Source organism: Pleurodeles waltl, chromosome 4_1 (genome assembly GCF_031143425.1).
Source record: "Pleurodeles waltl isolate 20211129_DDA chromosome 4_1, aPleWal1.hap1.20221129, whole genome shotgun sequence".
In the NCBI taxonomy this organism is placed as follows: Eukaryota; Metazoa; Chordata; class Amphibia; order Caudata; family Salamandridae; genus Pleurodeles; species Pleurodeles waltl.
The window spans coordinates 600,416,117-600,443,837 of NC_090442.1; the positions used below are offsets into that span (position 1 = coordinate 600,416,117).

The window sequence follows — 27,721 nt, forward strand, 5'->3', positions numbered from 1 at the left end:
TTACATATGGCCAGCATTTGTTCAGTTTCTTTAAACCTCCTAATTTGCCTTCAAAACTAAATACACCCCAGAGGGAAAAACTGCCTTCTAGGCGAAAGCAGCGGAGTTCAGTTCAAGTGAAGAGTCAAACCCAATCCCCCAAATACAAAATATAATTTACTCCCTGTAATGGTGTGCCTTTGGTAAGCATCATTCTACTTTAAACACTGCCCAAAACTTTGAATCTAAGATATTCATGAATGTACTGGTAGCCAGACTAGAAACACATCTACAATTGTTAGCAAATCTATATGAATCTGGTTTCATTAAACACTACAGGTGGAAACAGTACCAACAAGCATTTTCCATACAATGGGTCTGGCGTTTGCTCGAGTTAGAGCTATTAGCGTTGTAAATTCTTAACTGTACTTTTCTTGACACACACATTGAAAATGAAAAGTAAAACAGCTGACATAAGCGAACCGATTCAAAGCACCATGGCCGCCGTGAGAGCGAAGAAGACACACAAAAGGAAAAAGAAGTTTGTTCACTGTCAAACATATCGGAAAATGTGCAATTATCCATGTGACAGAGTTGGTGCCCAAGGCGGCAACAAAACCACCCCAATGAGGAAAAAACTTAAAGCATTTCCCAGTGATAACAAAAGGTTTTTGAAAGGCAAGCCCACGAACGAGTGAAATTGATGGGCGTGAGGTGGGCGTAGTTAAAAGCCCACATAGATACCAAGACGTCGGAAAAGCAGCACTTGTGCGCTGCTGTGCTCATCCTAAGAAGATGCTTCACAGGATCAAACATGCCCACTGTACTTGTTAGTCTTAATGCAGAGAAGACCTGTGAATAGGTCGACTGGTGTGGTTTGGTAAGAATGTGGTCACTATTTAGGACCTATGTTAGGGCAAATTACTAACACTCTTATGCCTGAGTATGGGTTAATAGTCTGGGCTCCAACTCAGTCTACTGCAAATGAAGGACTCAACAGGGGTGCCTTCTGTCACTCCTGCTCTTCACACTTAGCATGGAGCCGTTGGCTACCAAGATTAGGGGGAACTGGGAAGCACTGGAGATTATCGCAGGCCAGAGTAATTCAAACTGACAATGCATGCAGTTATGTGCTAGTGTTACTGGCACACATTGAGAGGTCCCTTTCCCCGGGAATGGAAGAACTCCGTGCATATCTGGTGGTAGCAGGATTTAAGAACAACCTCTGAAAATCAAAGGTGCGTAATCTACAGGTTCCTGATAACCAGGTTTTATGGTGGAGAAACGTTGCCTGTCTGACAATTGAGAGGGTGTGCCCCTGACTTGAAATCTCCATAGCAAGCTGTAGCTTTTTGGCCCTTGCCCCAGCATACACCAATCATGATTGTGTAGTGGGGTCACTTTTTGTGAACTGGATTGAGACTTGTTAAAAATGGTCTGCCAGTATGAATGGTCAGTTTGTGTCTGCACCCAAGGAAGATTCCCATGTCTCAAGATCTACTGAGACATGAACATTGCAGCCTGCTCACCACATTTATAATGGATGCTGTTGATGCCCCTGCTCACCTGATAAGCACAGTGCTGCACATTCCAGCTGCATACCATCCAGTGGGGTGCTTGAAACAGTGCTCCCTGCACAATTGGGCCAAACAGCACAAACTCGGTGAACAGCACAGTCCTGCAAAAGATGCATAAAACACAAGAACAGCCTGAGTTGGAGCTGAACTGTCAACACAACAGCCACTGTGTGCTGCAAGGTGAGCATGGATGGTGGAGCTGAAGCAAGAAACAAACCACAAGGTGGAGGGAGGCTGATAAACCCCAACAGCTCAATTACCCTCCTGAATGATTTCCTAAAGCCCGATGTGGCTTATCAGGGAGAGATTGTGGCACAAGGAGCAGCTCATAAGATTGTCCTATAGGCGTAGCCTAAGCTATCCCCCAGACTGTAATTCTGTGCTTCTGAACCCTTGATGTACAGCAGTACATTATTTGTGATTTGAAGAATATACTTGTTCGTAGCATATGTGTATGTAGATATTCATGCTTCACATACTCCTGCCATCTAGTGTTGGGCTTGGACATTTGCAAGTTGTTTCTCTTCAAAGAGATGTGCTGCAACTTTTCCCTTAGTGGAAACTGCTCATGGGCACCAGCTTCATGTTAGATTGATTTTTTTTGTTCTGCCTTTGGGTTCAGAGGTACTCATAAAGGGCTATTTTTTTGAGTTCTCAACATGTTTTTGCTGACAACAGATGCCCATTTGGACACAGACTCATCCGAAGAACCAACGCTCTTAAACAACATTTTGTTGTGCTTCATAAAAAGATACTCGTGGAGGACTGATGACAGACGCTTGAAAGCCTGATTGCCGGGGGCCTCCCTTCAGGAACCGTGCATCCTCCTTTTGACTTTGGCTCCAGAGAATGCAGACCCGAAGGAGGTGATGTAGTGGACACCATTCAGAATGGCCGCAGTTGCAACTCTAAATATTTTGGTTGGATCATTATGATGTCTGTAACCTGTGTCTTTCTCCTGACCATGATGACAGCTCCTGTAAGTCGTGCCTTACATTCCACTTGAAGAAGACCCTAAGGTACCAAAAGGAAAGGTGCTAGGCACATCCCTAGATGCACCAACAGACATTCCCCAAGCCCTCAGACATCTTCAGAGAAGAGGGCCCCTTTGGTGCCAAAGAAAGTGAGGAGTCCGACCCCTCTGGATCCCAGCAGCCCAGGCTTCACCCAGCCCAGAGATAGTTCCCTCAAGCGCGTAAGAAAACAGGAGGCATGATGTTGAGCTGGCACTGAGGACCAGCGACCCTTATACTTATGACTGTTTGGTCTTCATGTAACACCCGGCTCCAAGACTTGTGCCACCAAGTTAGTATTAATTTTAAAAAGGTGACACGCCGAGGTAGGATACCATTCTTGCCGGAGCTGAGCTTGGAGCCCTGAGCCGATGAGCTCCTGAGCTGAATGCCTCTGCCAGCCTCTGCCCACTTTGCTGAGTAGGTGCAGGGTGCTGTGGGCTATTTTGCTGCCTTTTGCTGCATTTTGCCTCCTGCCTCTTTTTTGGCCTCTTCTGGCCTGTGCACCCTGCCCGCCACCCCTGCTGCCTTATCTGCCATTTCTGCATGCTTTTTTTTCCCCCACCCTCCTCCCACTGAGTCCCTCCCACCCTAGGACCTCATTAATGGTGGTCGCAGTGCGACCCCACTGAGCAAGTCCTGTGCCAGCTCTCCCCATGCCCGATTACCTCTGCCAGCCGCTGCCCACTCTGCTGAGTAGGTACAGGGTGCTGCAAGGCATTTTGCTGCATTTTGCCTTCTGCCTCTTTTTTGGCTTCTTCGGGCCTGTGCCCCATGCGTCCTTTCCTGCCTGCGTTTTTCTCAACACGCCCTCCTCCCACTGCGCCTCTCCCACCCCAGGAACTACTTCAAGGCGGTCGCAGCGTGACGATTCAGCGGGTGCACCACAGGCAAGCCTGAATGTGCCCAGATCATGCCCAACAGCAGGAACCTGGGCTCTCACACCATCTGCCGATACTCTGTTGCTGAACTCTGGGGCCTGACCTCCAGGAACAGGGACAGCAACTGCTGCACCTCCTCCTCTGAATCACAGTTGGACCATTCACATGCCTCCAGTACCACTTCACCTGCAATACAGAGACCCTCACTGCTCCTGCACTGCCGCCTCCAAGCTCGAGAAACAACTCCATTGCCTGCTGCTCAACGCACAATCCCTCTGCAAACATGCCATGGAAGTCTGGGATACCGTATCCACACTCAGCCCAGACCTGATGTTCATCACCGAGGCCTGGCTCAAGCCTGCCTTGGCCCTGACATTACCTGCGCCACCCCGCAAGGATACACACAGCCACAAAAACCGCCTCAACAGGCACGGAGGAGGCATCACCATCATGCATAAGGGCAACCTCTCATGCACCACATTTGAAGAAGAGGCGTCCCACCTCATGGAACACCTAAACTTCCTAATCCAAACCAACGCCAAAACAACCATCAGGGAAACTCTCACGTACAGACCGCCTGGTACCCTACCCTGCATTCTGCAAGGCATCACCGACCTCATCGGACCCCTAGGAATCGACTCAACAGGCTACCTATTTCTAGGAGACCTGAATTTCCTTCTAGACGACCCCAGCAACCACAACACCACCCATCTTCTGGACAACCTAAGCAACATCGGACTGAAACAAATAGTCACCAGCCCCATACACACCATGGGCCACACCCTGGACCCTATCTTCACAACCAACGAAAAAATCAAGTTCAGCCACACAACGGAGCTCACATGGACCGACCACCATTTGGTACACTTCGCCATAACCCGCAGACCAGAGACATCCAACACACCCTCACCCCCCCCTCCGCAGATGGGGAAAAGTCACAGAGACCCAATGGACCACCCCCATCCAGGCCAGCAAACATGTCCTCTCTAGCAATCTTGAACAAGACACAGGCAATATCATCAATGGTGCCAACAAGTCCATTTTGTGTTATAATTTTAAATGTCAGAAGATCACTAATTATCCCATTATACATTTCGTTAAGAGCTCCTTATGGAAACACTACTTTGAGTCCACACAGTGTAATAAATTAATTAAAGCAAGTTTTGACTCACAAAAAGATAGCCATTACTTGACTCTGACACAGTAAAGTGCTGTGGATAAATTTATGAATGTCCGCTTTAATGGACCTCTTTGAGCCATAGTGTGTAGCTAACAGAAGCTCCAGCCAAAGTCTAGTTCCAAGCCCCGCTTTTAAGCCACAATGGGCCCTGGCTACAACATTGTATGCAACACAAAGACGTCGTACTCCAACACAGCCTCTGTTTTATTCCAACATACCAACTACAATTATTCAAGTTAGTATACATATTGTCATGTGCCAATATGCGCAAAAGCATACATCCATACAACCAACATCATAAGCTAACACATCCACCATCATTTACTTATACAACCACCATCATATATCCACATAACCAGTGTAATTCAGAAACACAACATATACCAATACGCTCACCCTCTTAGGTAAAAAAATCTAATATCATATGCCAGAGCATCTACCTTCATACATTTGCCCAAGGAACATCATAGGTCTAGATTATATGCCAACCTAACTAACATTTGTCCGCAGAGGCGGTTGTATGCCAGCGCACCCACCATCATATGCTAGCACCCCACTATGATAAGTATACATTACTAACAGCCAATGCTAACACACCAGTCATCATCCTAATTTTCCACACTTCATCATATGCTAATATTGTCCTCACAAGCAACATCTTACACAAAAAAAACACCATAATATGCCAACATGCCCACCTTCATGTCTGCGTTCAGCCCCTAACATATATGCGCACACACCCATCAAACACAGCTGCATTTATACTTCCTCACTTGCCAACACACTTCTGTACTCCCACCATGTTTACCTAGACCAATACACATAGTTATGTCTGCACAACCAACGGTATACGCCCCACATTAGGCAACCACACATCCAGGTTTATAGACCCACTAAAATCAAAACAAGTACATATACCTGGTCAACCACGCCCATACCTGCCGGATCCTTGTCCACCCTTCGGTGTCTGCTGCTGTTCCAGCTGAAACAGCAGCTGCCTTTCGAGGAAGCCTGGGACATTCCGATTCCACCAGAACAGCACAAAAAGGTGGACTAGGCTACCAGCCCTTTACCCCACGCACAACCATCTCTTCACCCTGTTCCTCAGCCTTTTTTTCCACACCTGCTTCTCCAGGGGACCCTCTTGACATCACATCTCAGGGGTCCCCTCACTGACATGGATGGGGTAGGGGAGGACACATTTGACACCTTGCCATAGGGTGACCCATGGGACTCCTGTGACGCAGACCCACTGGAGGACACAGACCTTGATCTGTACCCTGCCTGTCCCTCCCCTCCGGATGACTCCATGTCCTAATAGGAGCTCATTGGTAAGGCTGTCTTATTTCAGAGGGTGAATCTTCATGCATAGACCCAAGAGGAGGACTTCCTTTTTGAAACCCTCGCCTCCACTCCCTGCTCTACTCAGTATTTCTCCTTGCTTAAGCATGCTACGCCACACACCCTACTTCTTTAAGGACATTTGACAACTCCTGTATGAATCTTTAGTGGTCACTACTGCTCGCAAACGAGTCAACTCCCAGGCCAGTGGGAATGCCCTGCCACCGGGGAAGGAGAGTAAGAGCATAGATGCGACAGGCAAAAAATTGTTCCCTCAATCTGCCAACCAATGGTGTATCTTAAATTCTTTTGTCTTCTTTCAAGGTATGATCGTGCCCACTGGGGTAAGATAGAGGAGCTCCCCCAATACTTCCCAGAGGAGGACAGAACAAGGGGATATGAAATAATCTCTGAGGGCAAGCAGATATCGAACACTGCTATTCGCTGTACTCTATATGCCGCAGATACTGCTGCCAGTTGGGTCATTTAAGCTTGCTTTCAAGTGAACACAATTGTCTTCGTAGCTCCGGCTTAAAGCTGGAAGTTCAGCAGAATCTCTTGACCATGCCTTTTTTTGAGCAGCATCTCTTTGGCCCACTGGTGGACCAAATGTTAGAGAAGATCAAGAATGGTACAGATACAGCTAAGGTGATGGGCATACTTCAGACACCTGCTCCCTATGGCTTCTTTTGTCTCACACCCTATTGTGGAGGCTCGAAGACCGCCTCCCCATAGCCTCAATGTCCCACCAGCACAGCCATGGACAGCAGTCCTTTCCCAAGAGTTACTTTAGAGGGTCCTATAGGGGCACCAATTCTAGATGCAGAGGTAAAGGTGGCTTTCAAAAAGGAGATGCAACCACCACCAAACGCTGACTTGCCTCTTTTCAACCACCTTGCCCACCCCCAACCACACAACACTAATCAGGGGGGCACCTCCAAGGCTTCTTTCCCACATGGCAGACCGTCACCTCAGACCAGTGGGTGTTGGATATTATCAATCATGGTTATTATCTAGAGCTCACTTCTAAGCTTGCCGCCATTCCACCTCGAAAACATACTCTCCCCGGAACACCAAAGTTTTCTCAGAGAGGAGGTCTAAGCGCTCCTTCTCAAAGAAGCTATAGTACCCGTTGCCTACCCTCAGCAGAGCAAGGGAGTGTACTCTCTGTACTTCCTAATACTAAAAAAAAGACAGGTCCCTCAGACCCATTCTGGCCCCCAGGACCATAAACAAATACATCCTTTCAGAGCCCTTCCATATGGCCATTTTCCAGAATGTCATTCTGCTTCTCCAGCAAGGGGACTTCATGACTGCATTCAACCTGCAAGACTCCTATTTCCATATACCAATACATCAGGCCCAATGCCAATATCCCAGGTTTGTGGTCAGCGGTATACATTACTAATTCAAAGTGCTTCACTTCAGGGTTACTGCTGCATCTCAGGTGTTCACTAAGAGCCTTGTGGTGGTCGACGGGACGTCCACGTCTTACCGTTATTTGGATGACTGGCTGATCAAGCGTGCCACTCACCAGCTATGCTGCAAACCCACACAGGTCACAATAGACCTTTTTCACGAATTAGGGTTTGCAATCAATGCCACAAAATCCCACCTCCAACCCCTCCAGATTCAACCCTACCTGGTGGCTATTCCCAACTCAGAGGTAGGCATGGCCTATCAGAACCCTGTCAGTATCAAGTCCTTTCAGGTACTGCTCCCTCTTTTCCAGCCAGATCAACAGGTCACGGTCAGAACAGCCACGCACCTCCTAGGCATGATGGCCTCCTGCATTGCCATAGTACCCCATGACCAGTTACAAATAAGTCAATTGCAGGAATGCCTAGTGTAACAGTGGTCTCAGGCAGAGGGTAATTGAGACAATCTAGTGTTGATCAGCTGCCGCACTTGTTGCTCTCTGCAGTGGTGGAACACCAACAACCTGCTGCAGGGAAAGCCTTTCTTCAACTGAGTACTGCAGAGGACCATTACAACGGACACTTCCTTACAGGATGAGGTGCCCACTTACAGGACCTGACTGTCCAAGGCCAATGGGAGCCCAGACACCAGGGCCTCCCCATCAATTACCTGTAACTCCTAGCCGTTCACCTAGTGTTAAAGGCTTTCCTACTTCACCTGATAGGCAAGGTTGCTCTTGTCTTGTCTTGTAGATGGACAATATGACAGTCATGTATCATCTTCAGAAACGGGTAGGGCACACTTTCTTCACAACTTTTGCATCTATCCCAGAGCAATTGGCGGTGGGCTCTCCGCCACAAACTCCATTTACTAGCAGAGGACCTTCTGAGGATGGACAACAATTTTGCCGACCTCCTCAGCGGGGTATGGCAACAAGTCCATGTAGGAAAGTACCATCTTGCCTGGCATGTTACCCCCATTTTTCACTGTATATATGTTGTTTTAGTTGTATGTGTCACTGGGACCCTGGTAACCCAGGGCCCCAGTGCTCATAAGTGTGCCTGAATGTGTTACCTGTGTAGTGACTAACTGTCTCACTGAGGCTCTGCTAATCAGAACCTCAGTGGTTATGCTCTCTCATTTCTTTCCAAATTGTCACTGACAGGCTAGTGACCATTTTTACCAATTTACATTGGCTTACTGGAACACCCTTATAATTCCCTAGTATATGGTACTGAGGTACCCAGGGTATTGGGGTTCCAGGAGATCCCTATAGGCTGCAGCATTTCTTTTGCCACCCATAGGGAGCTCTGACAATTCTTACACAGGCCTGCCACTGCAGCCTGAGTGAAATAACGTCCACGTTATTTCACAGCCATTTTACACTGCACTTAAGTAACTTATAAGTCACCTATATGTCTAACCTTTACCTGGTAAAGGTTAGGTGCAAAGTTACTTAGTGTGAGGGCACCCTGGCACTAGCCAAGGTGCCCCCACATTGTTCAGAGCCAACTCACTGAACTTTGTGAGTGCGGGGACACCATTACACGCGTGCACTACATATAGGTCACTACCTATATGTAGCTTCACCATGGTAACTCCGAATATGGCCATGTAACATGTCTATGATCATGGAATTGCCCCCTCTATGCCATCCTGGCATTGTTGGTACAATTCCATGATCCCAGTGGTCTGTAGCACAGACCCTGGTACTGCCAGACTGCCCTTCCTGGGGTTTCACTGCAGCTGCTGCTGCTGCCAACCCCTCAGACAGGCAGCTGCCCTCCTGGGGTCCAGCCAGGCCTGGCCCAGGATGGCAGAACAAAGAACTTCCTCTGAGAGAGGGTGTGACACCCTCTCCCTTTGGAAAATGGTGTGAAGGCAGGGGAGGAGTAGCCTCCCCCAGCCTCTGGAAATGCTTTGTTGGGCACAGATGTGCCCAATTCTGCATAAGCCAGTCTACACCGGTTCAGGGACCCCTTAGCCCCTGCTCTGGCGCGAAACTGGACAAAGGAAAGGGGAGTGACCACTCCCCTGACCTGCACCTCCCCTGGGAGGTGTCCAGAGCTCCTCCAGTGTGCTCCAGACCTCTGCCATCTTGGAAACAGAGGTGCTGCTGGCACACTGGACTGCTCTGAGTGGCCAGTGCCACCAGGTGACGTCAGAGACTCCTGCTGATAGGCTCCTTCAGGTGTTAGTAGCCTTTCCTCTCTCCTAGGTAGCCAAACCCTCTTTTCTGGCTATTTAGGGTCTCTGTCTCTGGGGAAACTTTAGATAACGAATGCATGAGCTCAGCCGAGTTCCTCTGCATCTCTCTCTTCACCTTCTGATAAGGAATCGACCGCTGACCGCGCTGGAAGCCTGCAAACCTGCAACATAGTAGCAAAGACGACTACTGCAACTCTGTAACGCTGATCCTGCCGCCTTCTCGACTGTTTTCCTGCTTGTGCATGCTGTGGGGGTAGCCTGCCTCCTCTCTGCACCAGAAGCTCCGAAGAAATCTCCCGTGGGTCGACGGAATCTTCCCCCTGCAACCGCAGGCACCAAAAAGCTGCATTACCGGTCCCTTGGGTCTCCTCTCAGCACGACGAGCGAGGTCCCTCGAATCCAGCGACTCTGTCCAAGTGACCCCCACAGTCCAGTGACTCTTCAGCCCAAGTTTGGTGGAGGTAAGTCCTTGCCTCACCTCGCTGGGCTGCATTGCTGGGAACCGCGACTTTGCAGCTACTCCGGCCCCTGTGCACTTCCGGCGGAAATCCTCTGTGCACAGCCAAGCCTGGGTCCACGGCACTCTAACCTGCATTGCACGACTTTCTAAGTTGGTCTCCGGCGACGTGGGACTCCTTTGTGCAACTTCGGCGAGCACCGTTTCACGCATCCTCGTAGTGCCTGTTTCTGGCACTTCTCCGGGTGCTACCTGCTTCAGTGAGGGCTCTTTGTCTTGCTCGACGTCCCCTCTCTCTGCAGGTCCAATTTGCGACCTCCTGGGCCCCAGCAGCGTCCAAAAACGCCAAACGCACGATTTGCGTGTAGCAAGGCTTGTTGGCGTCCTTCCGGCGGGAAAACACTTCTGCACGACTCTCCAAGGCGAGAGGGATCCGTCCACCAAAGGGGAAGTCTCTAGCCCTTTTTGTTCCTGCAGAAACCTCAGCTTCTTCTGTCCAGTCGAAGCTTCTTTGCACCCGCAGCTGGCATTTCCTGGGCATCTGCCCATCTCCGACTTGCTTGTGACTTTTGGACTCGGTCCCCTTGTTCCACAGGTACCCTAGATTGGAAATCCACAGTTGTTGCATTGCTGGTTTGTGTCTTTCCTGCATTATTCCTCTAACACGACTATTTTTTCCTTAGGGGAACTTTAGTGCACTTTGCACTCACTTTTCAGGGTTTTTGGGGGGGTTATTTTTCTAACTCTCACTATTTTCTAATAGTCCCAGCGACCCTCTACAAGGTCACATAGGTTTGGGGTCCATTCGTGGTTCGCATTCCACTTTTGGAGTATATGGTTTGTGTTGCCCCTATCCCTATGTTTCCCCATTGCATCCTATTGTAACTATACATTGTTTGCACTGTTTTCTAAGACTATACTGCATATTTTTGCTATTGTGTATATATATCTTGTGTATATTTCCTATCCTCACACTGAGGGTACACTCTAAGATACTTTGGCATATTGTCATAAAAATAAAGTACCTTTATTTTTAGTATAACTGTGTATTGTGTTTTCTTATGATATTGTGCATATGACACTAAGTGGTACTGTAGTAGCTTCACACGTCTCCTAGTTCAGCCTAAGCTGCTCTGCTAAGCTACCATTATCTATCAGCCTAAGCTGCTAGACACCCTATACACTAATAAGGGATAACTGGGCCTGGTGCAAGGTGCAAGTACCCCTTGGTACTCACTACAAGCCAGTCCAGCCTCCTACAGTCCATGAGCGGAAACTCCACCTGCAAGTCCTCCTCCTATACTTCCAGAGATAGGGCTTCCTAGAAAAAGACCTGTTCACTACGGCAGAAAGCACCAAATGCCCAACTTCGTCTCCAGTTTCCCAGTGGCAATGCACTATGGATGAACTGGTCAGGGATATTTGTCTACACTTTTCCACCTCGCCCTCTCCTGACGTTCATGGTTTTCAGCCTTCGGCAGACGTCCCTCACTCTTATCCTGGTGTCTCCCACATGGGGCCACCAACCCTGGTTCACAACTCTGCTTGAACTCTCTCTGGTTTCGCACAAGAGGCTACCCAACAGGCCGGATCTTCTCATGCAGAACCTGGACAGATTGGGCAACCCGTCCCCATGTCACTCAACCTTTTGATCTGTTTCCTGAGGTAAAAGAATTTGGGTACCTTAATCTTCCACTGGAATGCATAGGCATTCTCAAAGAAGTATGCAGACCTACCAATTGGGCCTGATATGCAGCCAAGTGGAAGAGATTTGTGTACTACTGCCATTCAAAAAGTATTGATCCTTTTAAAGCCACAGTGCTGGACATTGTCTGATACTCTGGCTTCCACCTTAACCAGTCCACTGAACTTCATGTCTTTTATCACAACCTGATTCCGTTATGGAATGGGCTCTCCATACTTAGGAAGTAAAATTAGCCCTCATGTACTATGTTTACTGAACCAAACCATTTAGGAAGACGCAACAACTCTGTTGCTTTCGCCAAACCCCATAAAGGGAAGGCTGTACCTAAGTCAGGCATTGCCAAATGGATCGTCAATGCATCCAGAAATGCTATGCTAAAGCTAAGAGAGCTCTGACCTCTCCTTCTAAAGCCCACTACACTATGGCCTTCCTGTGGAACATTCAAGTAGCTGAAATATGTAATGCAGGTACTTGGTCCACGCCACACACTTTCACAAAACATTATTGTGTGGATGTGCTAGCCTGCCAACAAGCTAATGTTGGACAAGCGGCGCTCCGTACACTCTTTCAGTCTGCTGCGACAGCCACAGGCTACCCACCTCTTTTTTGGGAGGACTGTTTTACAGTCTATGCACAGCATGTGTATCTACAGTCGCACATGCCTTGAAAGGAAAATGTTAATTACCCTGTGAGCACCTGTTTATGGCCTGTAGAGCGGTACATTCACATGCACCCACCCTCATTCCTGGGCACCTATGGCTGTTACAGTATCCTTTACTATCTCTTATTTTCCTCTTTCACATGGACAGATCTCCATACATTGCCTCACTTCACATTACATCACCCACCATGCGGGAAAACAATCTAACAATGGAACCGATGACCATGTGCCTTACCAGCAAGAAGAGGAGCCACCATACCTCATGACTCAAAAGACGTCTATGAAGAAAAGCAGCTTACACGCAACCAGGCGCCACACTAGATATCAGGAGTAGGCACAGAATGTGAATTTACAGCACTATATGCTACGAACAGATGCTTAGAGGGTACGTTACATATTCTTTCTACTTTTTCTTCTCCAAGACACATACTTATTATTTTGCTTGCAACAGTTGGCTGCAATGTAGTATGGGTTAGAATGGCAGTTTCTTTGCAGTGAAGTTTTTCTTTCTTTGTTTTGTCCATTTCATTCTTTCAGGCCTAGTAAGAGAGGGAATCAGCTTCAAGGATTTGCAGTTAGGTTCCTGTGTCATCATAGGAATTAAGGGTACACTGCTCTTAAGTTGCAGCCCGTAAGACTGATGCTACTTGGTAGGTCTTTGTCAGCCTTTCCTCTTTTATTAGTAAAGATTTTTCTTAAGATTTAGTGTGTCCTTCACTTTTGATGCGTTAATCTGTTTTCAAAAGACATGGGGTGTTGGAATTTTTATGTTTGAATTAGCTGACATCTTAATTGCACTACACAAAAACTATATTTTTTCTGCCTATGTGGATTTCTGCCTCAAGAGATTGATTAGCGTGTTTTGTTTGTTCCACGAAGTGTAGTTCCTAAAACACTGCAGATAGAATAAACTCAGACAAGAATGAGCTCCATATCTTAGTAGGGATTAGCTTGGACTCCTTTCCATACTTCTCCACACATCTTGGAGGCTTGACTTGATACTCCAGATAAAATTTGCTACATCCTGATCTACACCAGAAGAGACCAAAATACCTGGCAACCGTGCAGAATACAAATATTGTACTCTTCACCGTACAAACTGTCTTACATATCATTCAACAAGATGGTTTTCCCATGGTCTCGAAGGCTTCGATCATTTCATTCCCCATTAGAAGTTAAACAAAATAAGCACTTCTGAAATGTCTTGGTTACCAGTGGTGCTAACAGTGAGGGAAATAGGAGACTAAACTGGCTCATTTGTTTCCAACGGTTTTACAACTTGAAGAGAGGACCCTGCTGAAATAAATCTCTTTTAATAATAATGGATGCATCCATGCTGGGATGAAGAGCTCATCTGTGTTAGATTATTTTAACAGAAGGGGCATACAACGGAACAATCATACCTCATAAATATGTCTGAGATCAGAGCCTGTCATCTTGCACTTAAGTCAGTACTGGTCAAGGCCGTTAAAGATTAAGCTTTCTCTTACTCTTAACCATAAATTGACTTAGCCCCTGACATCTTGATCATAACACACTACATTCCACTATATGCATCAGGAAAGAGTCCATAAAAGCCAGTCGCACTTCTTCATTCTGTGCTACTTCCTGTTCGTGTTCCTATCCTTTTTTCATTGGGACTCCTGCTCCCTTGTCAGCTAAGTGCTCTCTGTCTTGTACTGTGCTGTGGGACTTAAGGATAAAGTTGAATTTATTATGTTTGATAACCAGATTTTGATGTTAGTTTTCCCCCACATGCTAGTCCTTCTCCAATTTGATAGGTTACGCTAGCATGAGATTGTTGATGTTGTGAACAGGCATGCTTCACCATGTTGGCCGTTAGGTGATGCGGAAGCAGCGTCTGCTCAGTACAACATTCCTAATCCCCACAGAGTTTCTGTCATCTGGTGTATTGTTTCAGTTGCTAGCGCCTGTGATAAGAGAACTCTATAGAAGTTCTGCAAACACATTGTGCAGACCTGGGTGGTATTTCCTGTACTCTGCATTGCCAGTGGCTTTGGTTTCAGCATCACAGCATTGTAGCATTATACCCATGCTGGGGTACGTTAATTGTTAAGCAATTTAGTGGGCACGCTGCACAGGCTCTGTCGCTGCTTAAAGTTTGAGGCCTTGTGGATCCTTACTCATCTTGATTGACCTGAAGCTTAAGATGGGTAAGAGATAGTTGACAGTTGATTTGTGAATGGTTTCTGTACATGATTTCCATGAATTAAACACAACATTTAATGAAGAGCAATTTAAAAAAGAATTGACCAGAAGCTGGGGACCCTTACCACGTCAAAGGCATGCCCGATAGCAGAGGAAGCCTCTTCGGGGACCCAGTCCTGAAAGAACTGAGCAAGTATGTTTCCACTTTCAACTACATAAACAAGACCCAGGCCTCCAAAAATAATATATTTCAACTAAAGGTATATTTTGGAGGGGCTAGCTAAGGGCAAGGGTGCTCAGCTGGTCATTAACTAGCCCAGGCTCTCACCGAGGCTAACCACACCACAATGGACAATGGCAAGACCATACCTGATTCAGAGGCTTCTGCCCGTCCCAAGGAGTAGAAAGAGGACATGGCATCATAGGCAACAACTCTGTAAGCAGTGGGTACTCCAGTATGTTTCATCCCTTCTTCCTTTAACACAGTTTTCTCACAAGTAGCAGAGGTTAACCAGCAATGTTTTGGTTCTCCAGACCATCAGAGATTTTCTGTTGGAGTTCTGTGCCCTTGCTCACTTCGCCACTGGATTCAAGCTAGCCTGGCTGATGATGGGTGATACCCGGAAACCTGTCCGAGGATGGTTGTTCCGGTCCAGGGAGGACCTGGCTTGGCAGTTCGGGCTGGATTGTTCCCATGGGGAACAGGGTCAAGACTGATTTGCATATGGCTGTTATGTGGCGAGCAAAATAAGGAAAAGATTAAACCCATATCTGTGACCAGGGATGAGTGTTTGAATAGTTTCAATCCATCATTTTATTTTGTTATGTTGCTATGTGCACCTTAAGTGGCCAGGGTTATACCCAGACGTGGGTCTGTTGCTCACTGTGCCACTGGATTTAAGTTCGCCTGGCTGAAGAAGGGTGATACCCTGAAACCGGTCCCAGGATGCTTGTTTCCGGTCCAGGGTGGACCTGGCTTGGCAGTTCAGGCTGGACTGTTCCCATGGGGAGCAAGGTCAAGACTGATTTGTATATGGCAGGGTCCAAACTGGGATGACGTGGTGAGCAAAATAATGATTGATTAAACTCAGATCTGTGACGGGGTGAGTGTTTGAAAAGTTTCAACACTCCGTCCATCATTTTATTTTGTGGAGTTCTTTGTCTCTCTGAAGCAATGATGGAGACCAAGGTCCATTTAGCAACAATCATAGACAGCAGGTAGGTGCCTTAGAATGAAAAGGGGCCATTGTTCAGGCGATTCCTCACCCTGAGGCTTCATCATTAGCATTTTGCTAGTCCAAAAGAAGGACCGGATTTCCACCTGGTTATAACTCTTAAAGATTTTAATGAGTGGGTAATCTACTAAAATGGAAAGGATTCATCCACTCGGGGATATTCTCAGGCAGGGAGATTAGATTGTACAATTGAACATGAAGAATGTGTACTGGTTCTACTGGAGACAGAGGACGCACAAGTTCACTTCTCTATCTTTTGGCCTGTAGTCTGCACCATGGTGCTTCACAAAGGTCCTAAGACCGGTAATGAAACTCCTCCACAAGAGAGGAGTGACAGTGATAGTTTGCCTTAATGACATTCGCATCATGCACCAGTGTTCCCGCGTATTATTGGAACCTTTTCATCTGACAAAAACTAGGATTTGTGATCAGTTAAGAAAAATCAAGAGTCCACCCCTATACAGTTGAATCCGTTTCTAGGATTTGTGGTTAACTCTCTCAGAGCGATGTTCAGACTCCCAAACTGAGGCATAATGGACAAACTAAGGCATGCCATGACCAGACCAATACTAGACCCAGGATATCCCTGTAACAGTTGGCTCGCTTGCTGCGACTCTTCGTCTCTTTGATCCCGGCCATTTTCCCTGGACCAGTGCATTATTAGGCAATGCAGAGTCTCAATGTTGCACACCTAAGAGGTTTGAGCTATTCAGAATCAGTGGAGCTTACAGGTGATGCTAGAGAGGAAATCCACTGGTGGCCTCAGCACATGCAAGCATGGAACTGCGGGGCAATCTTTGGTTCGTACCCATATCTCATCATCAAATCAAATGCCAGCAGTTCAGGCTGGGGAGTAAGATGTTGAGACCGGACCAGGCAGAGGATGGTCAGAAGAGAACCTGGTTTGCATATGATTTGTCTGGAACATTTGGAGGGATCATGTGCCAGCAAATGCTGAACAAAAGAGAAAACTAAATGTTGTGACCTTCGCAGAATGGACAGTATTTCCCTTTATTATATAAATCACCTGAGCAGGGAAGTCTTATGTACACTGTATAAATCACAGAGGGAACTTGGTCCCGCCTTCTTGCAGAAATGGCCAGGGATTTGTGGCACTTTTTTCTGGACGACCAGGTGCTGATAATGGCAGAACACCTGCCAGGATCTCAGAACATGACAGTGGATTGGCAGTCATGATACTTTCAGGATACTAGCACCATAAATATGTACACAGAAGTGTTTAGGACACATGTGGATGTCTAGGGTCCATGCCACATGGACCTGTTTGCCTCCAGGCTGGACTGTCAGTTTCCGAGGTACTGTAGTTGGAAGCCAGACCAGGTGGTAGCAGCAACGGATGCTTTCCTTCAAGTGTAGACACTGGAGACCAACTACTCCTTTCTCCATTTGCCATGATTGCTCGGTTAGCGCCCCTAGCGGCGAGACAAATAGCAAACTTGAATTTGAGAACGCTGATCTGAAAGTCTCAAGTATGATTCCCAGTTCTGATGGAACTTTCTTGGGATTCACTGATTCCCCTCCCTTGCCTGCAGAACATTCTGTTAAATCCAAAAGGTGAGTATCATTACCTGGTGCTGGAGAGCTAATTTCAGATTAAGGCATGGAAAATTACAGGGAACATTTGACAATCCCAAGCCTTTCTGAACCCACTAAGATCTCTTGAAGAAAGCCTTGTCAAATAGGACAGTAAAGCGATACAAGCCAGCTTGAAGAACATAGCTGTGTTGCTATATGGAACAAGGTGTGGATCCTGTGGGGGGTCAGACCTTGTCCATATTTTAAGTTTTCTGTCTCAAATTGTTACAAAGGGCTAATCTTACAGGTTAGTAAATACTTTTCAGTTAGCCATTTCAGCAGGCCATGTGTGCATAGATGTGGTGACTGAGAACATCACATATTCTGTAGATTACTCAGAGGGGCTACGACTATCTGTACCTACAATGCCAGAATACCCATTTTTTTAAATGTCTTTATTCATTTTATCAACTATGCAGTTGTAATAACATGTACTTCTTTAACAGCCATGAATATGTGGTATAGATTCATACATTATAGTAGGGTCACTGATAGTCATACAGTACTTACAATACAAGGAAAGGGATGAAAAATCAGTAGTTGGTTTGAGGTTTTGTCAGTTTACATGAGTGTTCTGGGGGAGGGGTTAATCGCCTCTAAGTGTCCTCCGCCAGAGAGCGGCTGTGAGTCATACAGATTTACTCTTGTTGATCATACTTTGTAGCAACATGTGCAATCGGGAGACATAGGTTGTGTAGGTTTCTAGGGGAGTGTACACAAGAATGACTGCATTTGTATGGCTAGGTGCTGTGGTTGCATTAGACAGTGACCACTACCTTTTAGTTGTGTACACAATCCAAAAAGGGAGCACCCTGTCTTACATTTCTGCTCGAATAGCCCCAAAGCATCATGATAAATGCAGTCATTAGAATGCATTTGAATAATATTTCATAAAGTCATTCACCATAAATGGGTGCAGCAAGTGCTGTAACGTTGTAGAAAGTTTTTCACCATAAGTTGGTGCGGCGAATGCTGTATCTCCAGACGCGTGTTTCTGGCTTTTGGCCGTCATCAGTGGAGATCAAAGTGTGGCAGACGGGGTTGCTTGAAATGCCGCCCAAACGTTTTCTCAGGTTTTTGTACCACTCAGTAGGCGCACAGGTGCTTCACCAGAGCTCGTCAGCTCAAAGGCTCACGGGAGCCGTTAAATACACAATCAAAAAAGGGAGCACCCTGTCTTACATTTCTGCTCGAATAGCCCCAAAGCATCATGATAAATGCAGTCATTAGAATGAATTTGAATAATATTTCATAAAGTCTTTCACCATAAATGGGTGCAGCAAGTGCTGTAATGTTGTAGAAAGTTTTTCACCACAAGTTGGTGCGGCGAATGCCGTATCTCCGGACACGTGTTTCTGGCTTTCGGCCGTCATCAGCGGAGAGCAAAGTGTGGCAGACGAGGTTGCTTGAAATGCCGCATAAACGTTTTCTCAGGTTTTTGTACCACTCAGAAGGCGCACAGGTGCTTCACCAGAGCTCGTCAGCTCAAAGGCTCACGGGAGCCGTTAAATACACAATCCAAAAAGGGAGCTCCCTGTCTTACATTTCTGCTCGAATAGCCCCAAAGCATCATGATAAATGCAGTCATTAGAATGAATTCAAATAATATTTCATAAAGACTTTCACCATAAATGGGTGCAGCAAGTGCTGTAACGTTGTAGAAAGTTTTTCACCATAAGTTGGTGTGGCGAATGCCGTATCGCCGGACACGTGTTTCTGGCTTTTGGCCGTCATCAGCGGAGAGCAAAGTGTGGCAGACGGGGTTACTTGAAATGCCGCCTAAACGTTTTCTCAGGTTTTTGTACCACTCAGTAGGCGCACAGGTGCTTCACCAGAGCTCGTCCGCTCAAAGGCTCACGGGAGCCGTTAAATACACAATCCAAAAAGGGAGCACCCTGTCTTGCATTTCTGCTCGAATAGCCCCAAAGCATCATGATAAATGCAGTCATTAGAATGAATTTGAATAATATTTCATAAAGTCTTTCACCATAAATGGGTGCAGCAAGTGCTGTAACGTTGTAGAAAGTTTTTCACCATAAGTTGGTGCGGCGAATGCCGTATCTCCGGACACGTGTTTCTGGCTTTCGGCCGTCATCAGCGGAGAGCAAAGTGTGGCAGACGGGGTTGCTTGAAATGCCGCCTAAACGTTTTCTCAGGTTTTTGTACCACTCAGAAGGCGCACAGGTGCTTCACCAGAGCTCGTCAGCTCAAAGGCTCACGGGAGCCGTTAAATACACAATCCAAAAAGGGAGCACCCTGCCTTACATTTCTGCTCGAATAGCCCTAAAGCATCATGATAAATGCAGTCATTAGAATGAATTCTACCTTTTAGTTGTGTGTAGATGGTCTCACTCTGGGCTCATGTATATAACTTGTGTGACTGTGTCAGCACTCTGTGCCTATCTGTGTTTGGCTAAGGTGGTCTGGTGTTGTTTTTCGCTTCCAGTGTAATGATTAATACGTCACAGGTCAGTCCAGTCGATCCACAACCCTCTCTGCGTCTGATCAGTGTGGCTGCATCCGTTTCTGCACTAGCTCATTTCAACAGGTCCTTCAGCCAGAGATTCGCGCCAGGCGCCACGCAGGTTTTCCATGTCATTGTGATGCACCTTTTAAAAAGTATGAGGGCCAAGTCTGCGAATTTACATAGCAATTATCTGTTTTGGTCCTTGGTATAAGAGACAACTTCAGGGGTAAGGATTGGTGTACCAGCTCCGACATTATTTCCATCGCATGTTCCCATGCATGATAAAATATCCTGCACTTCCACACCAAATGGTAGAAACCAGCATCAGTCTGACTGCATCTAGGAGATTCGGGGGATGCACCCTCAAACATACGGTGTAGGCGTGTTTGGGGTAAGATGTGTCCAGTGTAAATAATTCAGTCTGTACATTGGAATCTGGTGTTCCGAGATGCTTGTTTAACCTGTGACAAGATTTTTTTCCCCACTGTTCAGTAGTAAACTCCATTCCAAGGTCGGACTCCTATTTACCTTTGTTTCCTATGTCATTAGTGTGTTGTGTGTTAATGTCGAAAAACTCATTTTGTGAGATGGCAACCAGGTGCTGAATTTGTTTATTGCATGGCAGAATAACAACTATTTGTCTGGAGAGGAGGTATCGGGTAATTTGGTGATGCATCTTTGTTTAATTTCATGCAAAAGAGTGTCAGACATAGACACAACTAGATTTGGAGCACTCAGCTAGAAACGTTCTCACTGGGTGCTCTTTTGGAAGATATAAAGAAGGCCAACTGGTCATCTGACTCTATTTTCAAACACGTCTATGTTTAGCCAGTGGAAAGAGTGGCTTCTTCAGTAATACTTCTGGACATAGAATATACAATTTCCTAGCTAACGTAAAGGAAAGTTTTCAATTTTATTAAAGGCATGGAGGGGAGGATTATTCCACCCGACAGATACTATAAGGGGCACATCTGTTTGATGACCCACCCCTACGAAGCTTAAAGAGTAAGAGAGCTTGGGATATTTTATAACACTTTTGTAGTTGGATGAATTGAAATGTTTTCAGTGTTTGCTGTGTTGTAATATTTCTGCTTTGTAGAGTACATTTTTTCATCACATGAAATTCAAAAGATGTACTAACAATGAATAATATTGCAGACCAGAAGGAGTGAGTTAGAAGATAACGGAGAAGGAGAGTTAGAAGAAAGAGGAAAGGCGCATTAACAGGAATGAATACATACGAAGTGAATAAATGTCATTGTTTGTTATGGACTATCCTTTTCCCCCATGCATACTAGGAAATGTAGTATCGCATTATTTTAATGAGGGCTGCTATATCAGTTTATGGTTAAAAAGTGATAACAGAGAAAGCATAATCGTTGCTTTTATGCCCTCGATAGAAGTAAAAACTTTCCTTTACGTAATCTAGGAAATGTTATATTTTTCTGTCATTTACATCAAGTCCATCTTAGTCTAAGTAGATAACGCAATGAGGAATCATTTTCTAAACAAGATACATTTTCAAGGGCACTCATGATTTTGGCTGTGGCCTCTGCGATGAGATCCAGTATATGGCGGTGTGCATTTTCCAGGATTGCAAAATGCATTAGTATACAAACTAAGGGGACAACTGATGCAAGCGTTCCAGTGGATTCTCAATGATCATGTTCTCTCGGGCATATTTAGTCAGGAGGCACACCACAGACATTCTACCCAATGCCACACATGCCATGTGTAGGAAGCTGGCTCAATGTGTGGTGGGTACCTATGGTACTTACACCTTATACCAGGTCCAGGTATCCCCTCTCAGTAAAGTCTAGGCAGTTTCTAGAAACCAAGCTCTCTAGAGGTAGCTGTGAATGAGCAGCCAAGGCTTGTCTAGGAGACATGCAAAGCTCATGCAATACCACTACAGTCACACAGTGCTTACACACAAGAAAGAAACCACTTGGTTGTACAAAAATAAAGGTACTTTATTTTTGGAACACCGTATCAGAAAATACTAGAGAGGCAACCCTCCAATAGGAGGTAAGTAAATACACAATTAATATACACTAATAAACAGTAAGAGGCATTAAAAGGTTGGAAAACAGTGTAAAATAGCAATAAGCAATAGTAGCCCTAGGGAGAGTCCGCACCATATACTAAGAAAGTGGAATGCGAACACAGACCCTCAACCTTGGTAAGTAAGTTGTGTAGAGGGAAGCTGGGAGTACTAGGAAACCTCACAGGTAAGTAATACAGTACCCCCCAGCGACCAGGAGTGCAGGAGTAAATCACTAGGTTTACCCCAAGCTACCCCAAAGGATGAAAAGGAGAAAAGGAAGACACTCAGAACAGCCTGCAATGAAATCAGCAATGGATTACTGAAGATGGAGACCAGTGAAGAGAGGGTACCAAGTCCAGAAGTGTCTGTGGAGTCCAGAGGGAGTAGGAGATACTACCTACTCAGAGGTACCTTTTGGACTTGGTCGACAAAGAAGGAAGACAGGTCAGCACTGCAGCCCAGAAGCTGGAGAAGAGTTCCTGATGCATGCAAAAGGTGTCCCATGCTGGAAACTGGATTGCAGATGGGTGTTGGTGAAGGATTTCCACCAACAAGCCTTGGTAAAGGCAAATTCACGGTTGGAGGAAAAGAGGTGCTGCCGGGGACCAGCAAGGTCCAGGAGGACTCTACCCAGGAGGAGGAGTCACAAGTAACGCTCTGCGTCACAGAAGCCCCACAGGAGCAGAGGCAGCACCCACAGGTGTCCCACAGGATAGGGATACAGAAGTCGCTGAAGCAGAGTACGCAGCACCACAGAAGGTGCTCCCACGTTGCCGGAGGACCACACCGAGGCCCAGGAGTTGCAGGAGGGAGTGATGGGGGCTGGAGCTACACGCTGCCTGAAGTTCCCCTTGGTGATGAAGCAAACAAGCCTTGGCAGCTGCAAAGGACGCAGTGCACAGGGTTGCTGTCTTGAGTGGAATGGAAAGGACTTACCAACACCAAAGTGCAATAGCTGGTAGAGAGGACCAAGGGAGACTCTACAGACCACCACCTGTGATGCAAGACCCACGCCACTTAGAATGAGGGGAGACCCACTCAGCCGGTCATCGATGTAGCCAGGTACCTGCGGATTCAGGGGAGTGATGCCTTCACCCCAAGGGAGATTCTTTCTTCTTCTTGTGCAGACTGAAGAGTTGCAGTCTTCTGGGGATGCACAGTCTGGGAAATGTTGCAAAGCTGGCAGGAATTCTGGATATAATGTTGCAGAAGAGTCTTCCTCATGGACCTGCAGCTTGTAGGTTCCTGGAGGGTCCATTTGCGGTTCTGGAGGCCAGAAGTCGAAGCAGAGGTTGCAGAGGAGTCCTGCTGGGATCTTGCAAGCCGAGCTGAGGACCCATTGTAGGAGGCTGGCCTTTTTTGTAGTGGGTACCTATGGTACTTACACCTTATACCAGGTCCAGTTATCCCTTATTAGTGAAATATAGGCAGTGTCTAGAAGCCAGGCTCTCTAGAGGTAGCTGTGGATGAGCAGCCAATGCTTATCTAGGAGACATGCAAACCTCATGCAATACCACTGTAGTCACACAGTACTCACACACATGAAAGAAAACACTCAGGGTTACAACAATAAAGTACTTTATTTTCGGTGACACAAATACCAAAAATACCATAGAGACTATACTCCCTTGGGGGGTAAGTAATACACCAATTATATACACTAGTATTCAGAAATAGGCATAATAACAGTTTGAAAATAGTGCAATCAGTGAAAATCACAAGAGTGAGAAATGGCCCTGTGCGGGCACAAACCATATACTAAGCAAGTGGAATACGAAAGTTGGTCCCTCACCTAGGCAAGTGTAGTGCGTAGAAGGGAGCTGGGAGTACTAGAAAACCCCAAAGGTAAGTACTGGAACCCACCCAGTGACCAGGAAAGCAAGAGTATATCACAGTAGGTTTCCCAGAACACACACAGAAATGAGAAGAAGAATTATGCAAAACCCAGAAGACTGCAAGACACCAACAGTGGATTCCTGGACAAGAAGACCTGTGAAAGAAGGGGACCAAGTCCAAGAAGCACAGAAGAATCCAGGAAGAACAGGAGCCCCTGTTAAGCCGGGTGAAAGTGCAAAAGAAGAACCACCGGTGAAGAAGAACAGTCGGTACTGCACCCAAGAAGACGAATTCGGGTTCCTGGAGGGTGCAAGTGATGTCCCACGCTGGATGGAGGATTGAAGTCTGATTTGCGTCCCTGGAGTCTGCCAACAAGCCTTGGCACATGCAAAGCTCAAGGTTATCAGAAAATGTCGCTGCCCGGGACCAGGAAGGACCAGGTGGACTCCACCCAGGAGGAAGAGTTGAAGGGGGCTCTCAGCAACTCAGAATTGGAATGCCAATGCTAGGGGGTCCTCAAAGGAGCCCCCACAGTGAATGCTTGCAAAAGCCTTGGGGTATGATTCCAACATGTTTGATACCAAACATGCCTATGTTCGGAGTCGGCATAATGTGGCTGGACAGAGGTAGTGACCTATGTCTTGTATACACGTAAAATGACGTCCCCACAGTCAGGGAAAAAGGCCCTGAAGGTCGTGAGGGCACCTCTGCTAGTGCCGGGCTGCTCTCACGCACAGGTTTTTTGCACCCTGCCTTCAGGTCTGGAGGGCCTGACTAAGGGGTAACTTATAATTTACCTGGTGCAGTGTAATGGCAGTGAAAGGGTGCTTGCACCTTTTAACGCAGGCTGCAGTGGCAGTCCTGCAGAAGCCTTTGAATGGGCTCCCTATGGGTGGCAAAATATATGCTGCAGCCCATAGGGATCCCCTGGAACCCCAATGCCCTGGGTACCATATACCAGGGACTTATAAGGGGGCACCAGTATGCCAATTGTGGATGAAATACTTTAACATTATCCAACAACCGTTTTGAAGGGAGAGAGCATAACTACTGGGGTCCTGATTAGCAGGATCCCAGTAGACACAGTCAAGCACACTGGCATCAGGCAGAAAATGGGGGTAACCATGCCAAGAAAGAGGGTACGTTCCTACGCCCACCCCAGAAGAAGACCCTATATAGCCCAAAGAGGGGCCTTGGTCACCTAACCAGGTAAATACCTAACAGAGGGTGCCTCTGACGTCACCTGCCTGGCCACTCAGATGCTCCCATAGTTCCCTGACAACCTTGGAATCAAGATGGCAGAACCCAGGGACCCTCTGGATGAGCTCTGGGCACCACCCCTGGGATGGTGATGGACAGGGGAGTGGTCACTCCCCTTTCCATTGTCCAGTTTCATGCAATATTAGGGACTGGTGGTCCCTTAACCGGTGTGGACTGGTTTATGCACGGAGGGCACCAAATGTGCCCTTCAAAGCAAACCAGTGGCTTGGGGAGGCTACCTCCCTCTCCCAAAAGAAAACCTTTGTTCTGCCTTCCTGGGCTTGATCAGATCAAGCAGCATGAGGGGTGAAACCTGTCTAAGGGGTGGCAGCAGCTGGGCTGACCGGAAAACCCATAAGACTGGTGTTAGCAATGCTGGGGGTCCTCTAAGGAGCCCCCAGAGTTCCTGGAATCATACTTCCAATACTTGCAACAGTATTGGGGTATGATTCAGACATGTTTGATACCAAATATGCCCAGGTATGAAGTTACCATTATGTAGCTGGACACTGGTAGTGACCTATGTCCAGTACACATAAAATGGGACTGGGGTTTGTGAGGGCACCTCTGGTAGTGCAGGTGTGCCCTCACACACAGGTACCTGCACCCTGCCATGTGGGCTGAGAGGACCTTCCATAGGGGTGGCTTACAGTGACTCTCCCGCAGACTGCAATGGCAGGCCTGCAGAACCCTTTGTGTGGGCTCCCTATGGGTGGCAGAAGAACTGCTGCAGCCCATAGGGATCTCCTGGATCCCCAATGCCTTGGGTACCTAGGTACCATATACTAGGGACTTGTATAGGGGCATCAGTATGCCAATTGTGGGGATAAAACATTACTAGCAACCAAATTTAGAGGAGAGAGCTCAGTCACTGGGGGTCCTGGTTAGCAGGATCCCAGTGAATACAGTCAAACATACTGAGAAACACGCCAAAAGTGGGGGATTCAGGTTCCCTGACCTAATTCCTGGTGCAATGATCTTCTGACGGCTTAATCCTTTCTTTATGCTATTCTGTTTATCCTACTACTGCCAAAGCTTCGGTTGAAGCACAAGTAGCACAATATCATTCTCACATGTCTAAACCGGCCAAGTGAAGGGGGTTACCAGACAATCTTCTTTTGCCAGATAAACCAGACAGGGCATTTCTGTGCAGTCCTGTTCTCTCCTTCACAGTATCGAACTTGATCCACACCTTTTACTTCTCAATGAGGCGTCTGTGCAGAATTTTGAAGCTCTTGATGATGGCTTAACTTATTTTAAGAGAGATTGTACGTTCAAATGTGAGAGCATTACATGCCCTGAACTGAAATCAATTCTTCATCCTTTTTTTGTAGAGGAAGCAGATTGATTGAAATTTGTAACAAGAACTATGACCATGTGGTCTTTCTTTGACTAGATCCAGGTTTCCAGTTTTTAATCTCCTTTATTGTGGCTCCGCCTACCATAATACACAATCCAGTCCATCAATATCTTGCAAGAAAAGGGGTTTTTAGGAGCCTTCACATCAGGCCTCATGCCAATATTATTCAATATTTCCTCAGTTATATTTTATTAAGAACTCCTTTTTTCTTTTCAGATTTACTGCTTGGTAATGTGTGGGACCGTGTTGCTCTGTAGAGCCTTAAAGTGGTATTGTAAGTGTTAAAATGTGAGTTTTAATAGGATTAGTATAGGATTTTTCTTTGAGTAGTATTTCTCAATGAAAATGTGTTCTGGAGTCTTGTGCATTGGCGGAAATCCTTTTTGGTTTTGGTGGTAAACTAGAGTTACAGGTAAGAAAAAAACAATATCGCACTTGGGCAATTAAAAAAAACTGCTTATGTTATCTGGAATGTGGGTAGCTTTCACTGAGTGGATGCAACAAATATATCTATGGAGCAATCAAAAGTCTCAGTTTCGTGTGGTAAGATTAAAATATTATCTAATATTTCAAGACTAGAACATAAAATGTAAAGGTAAGGTTGGTTTTCTTTAAAAAACGTAAAGGATATCATTGGTTTGAAGTTTAAATAATGTAGCAAAGGCATGTTTTTTTTCTTCACCAAGTAAAGTAATTCAAAATCTGTGTGTGATTTGTCACTGTTGTACAGAATGTAGATTGCATCCATCTTTCTTGGGAGACGCCATCTTCCCCCAGTGGAAACATCCTCGAATATTCTGCTTACCTTGCTATCCGTACAACTCACCTACTCGAGAATCCACTTCAGCTTGTGTTCATGAAAATTTACTGTGGACTCAAGACCTCCTGCACTGTAACAACAGCACAGCTTGCAAATGCTCATGTTGACTGTTCCTCCAAGCCTGCAATTGTCTTCCGGATTTCTGCAAAGAATGAGAAAGGCTATGGGCCAGCCACACAAGTTCGATGGCTTCAAGGTGAGCATTCACGTTCTCATTTAAAGCAAGGTTTCAATAAATTCAGAAGCATCCATCCAGGAAAGTGTTTCCTGTACAACTCATACTTCATAAATATCATAGATGACTTTCCGGGTTCCCCAGGCCTGTATATGAGCCTCATTTGTAAGTCTTGTCCAGTGCTTAATTTGAGGTGGTGGTTTCTGGAGCTCGGTACCAAAACCTAATTGTCAACACCGGCGCTTGTGACAGTCTGCCACAAGGTGGTGCTGTCTGGCTATATAAGGGAAGACAACAACATTTAATTAATAATTCATTATATATTAGAAATGACT

General features: G+C 46.3%; 1 protein-coding gene across 2 annotated transcripts in view; it reads left to right on the forward strand.

Annotated features, from left to right (window-relative positions):
- Nucleotides 1-27,721, forward strand: part of HCFC2 (host cell factor C2) — a 218,503-nt gene that overhangs the window by 149,164 nt on the left and 41,618 nt on the right. For both annotated transcript variants that reach the window (XM_069228999.1, XM_069229000.1), the window contains exon 12: nucleotides 27,122-27,407. In XM_069228999.1, coding sequence (XP_069085100.1) covers nucleotides 27,122-27,407 — 286 coding nt within the window. The remainder of the gene's footprint in view (nucleotides 1-27,121; nucleotides 27,408-27,721) is intronic.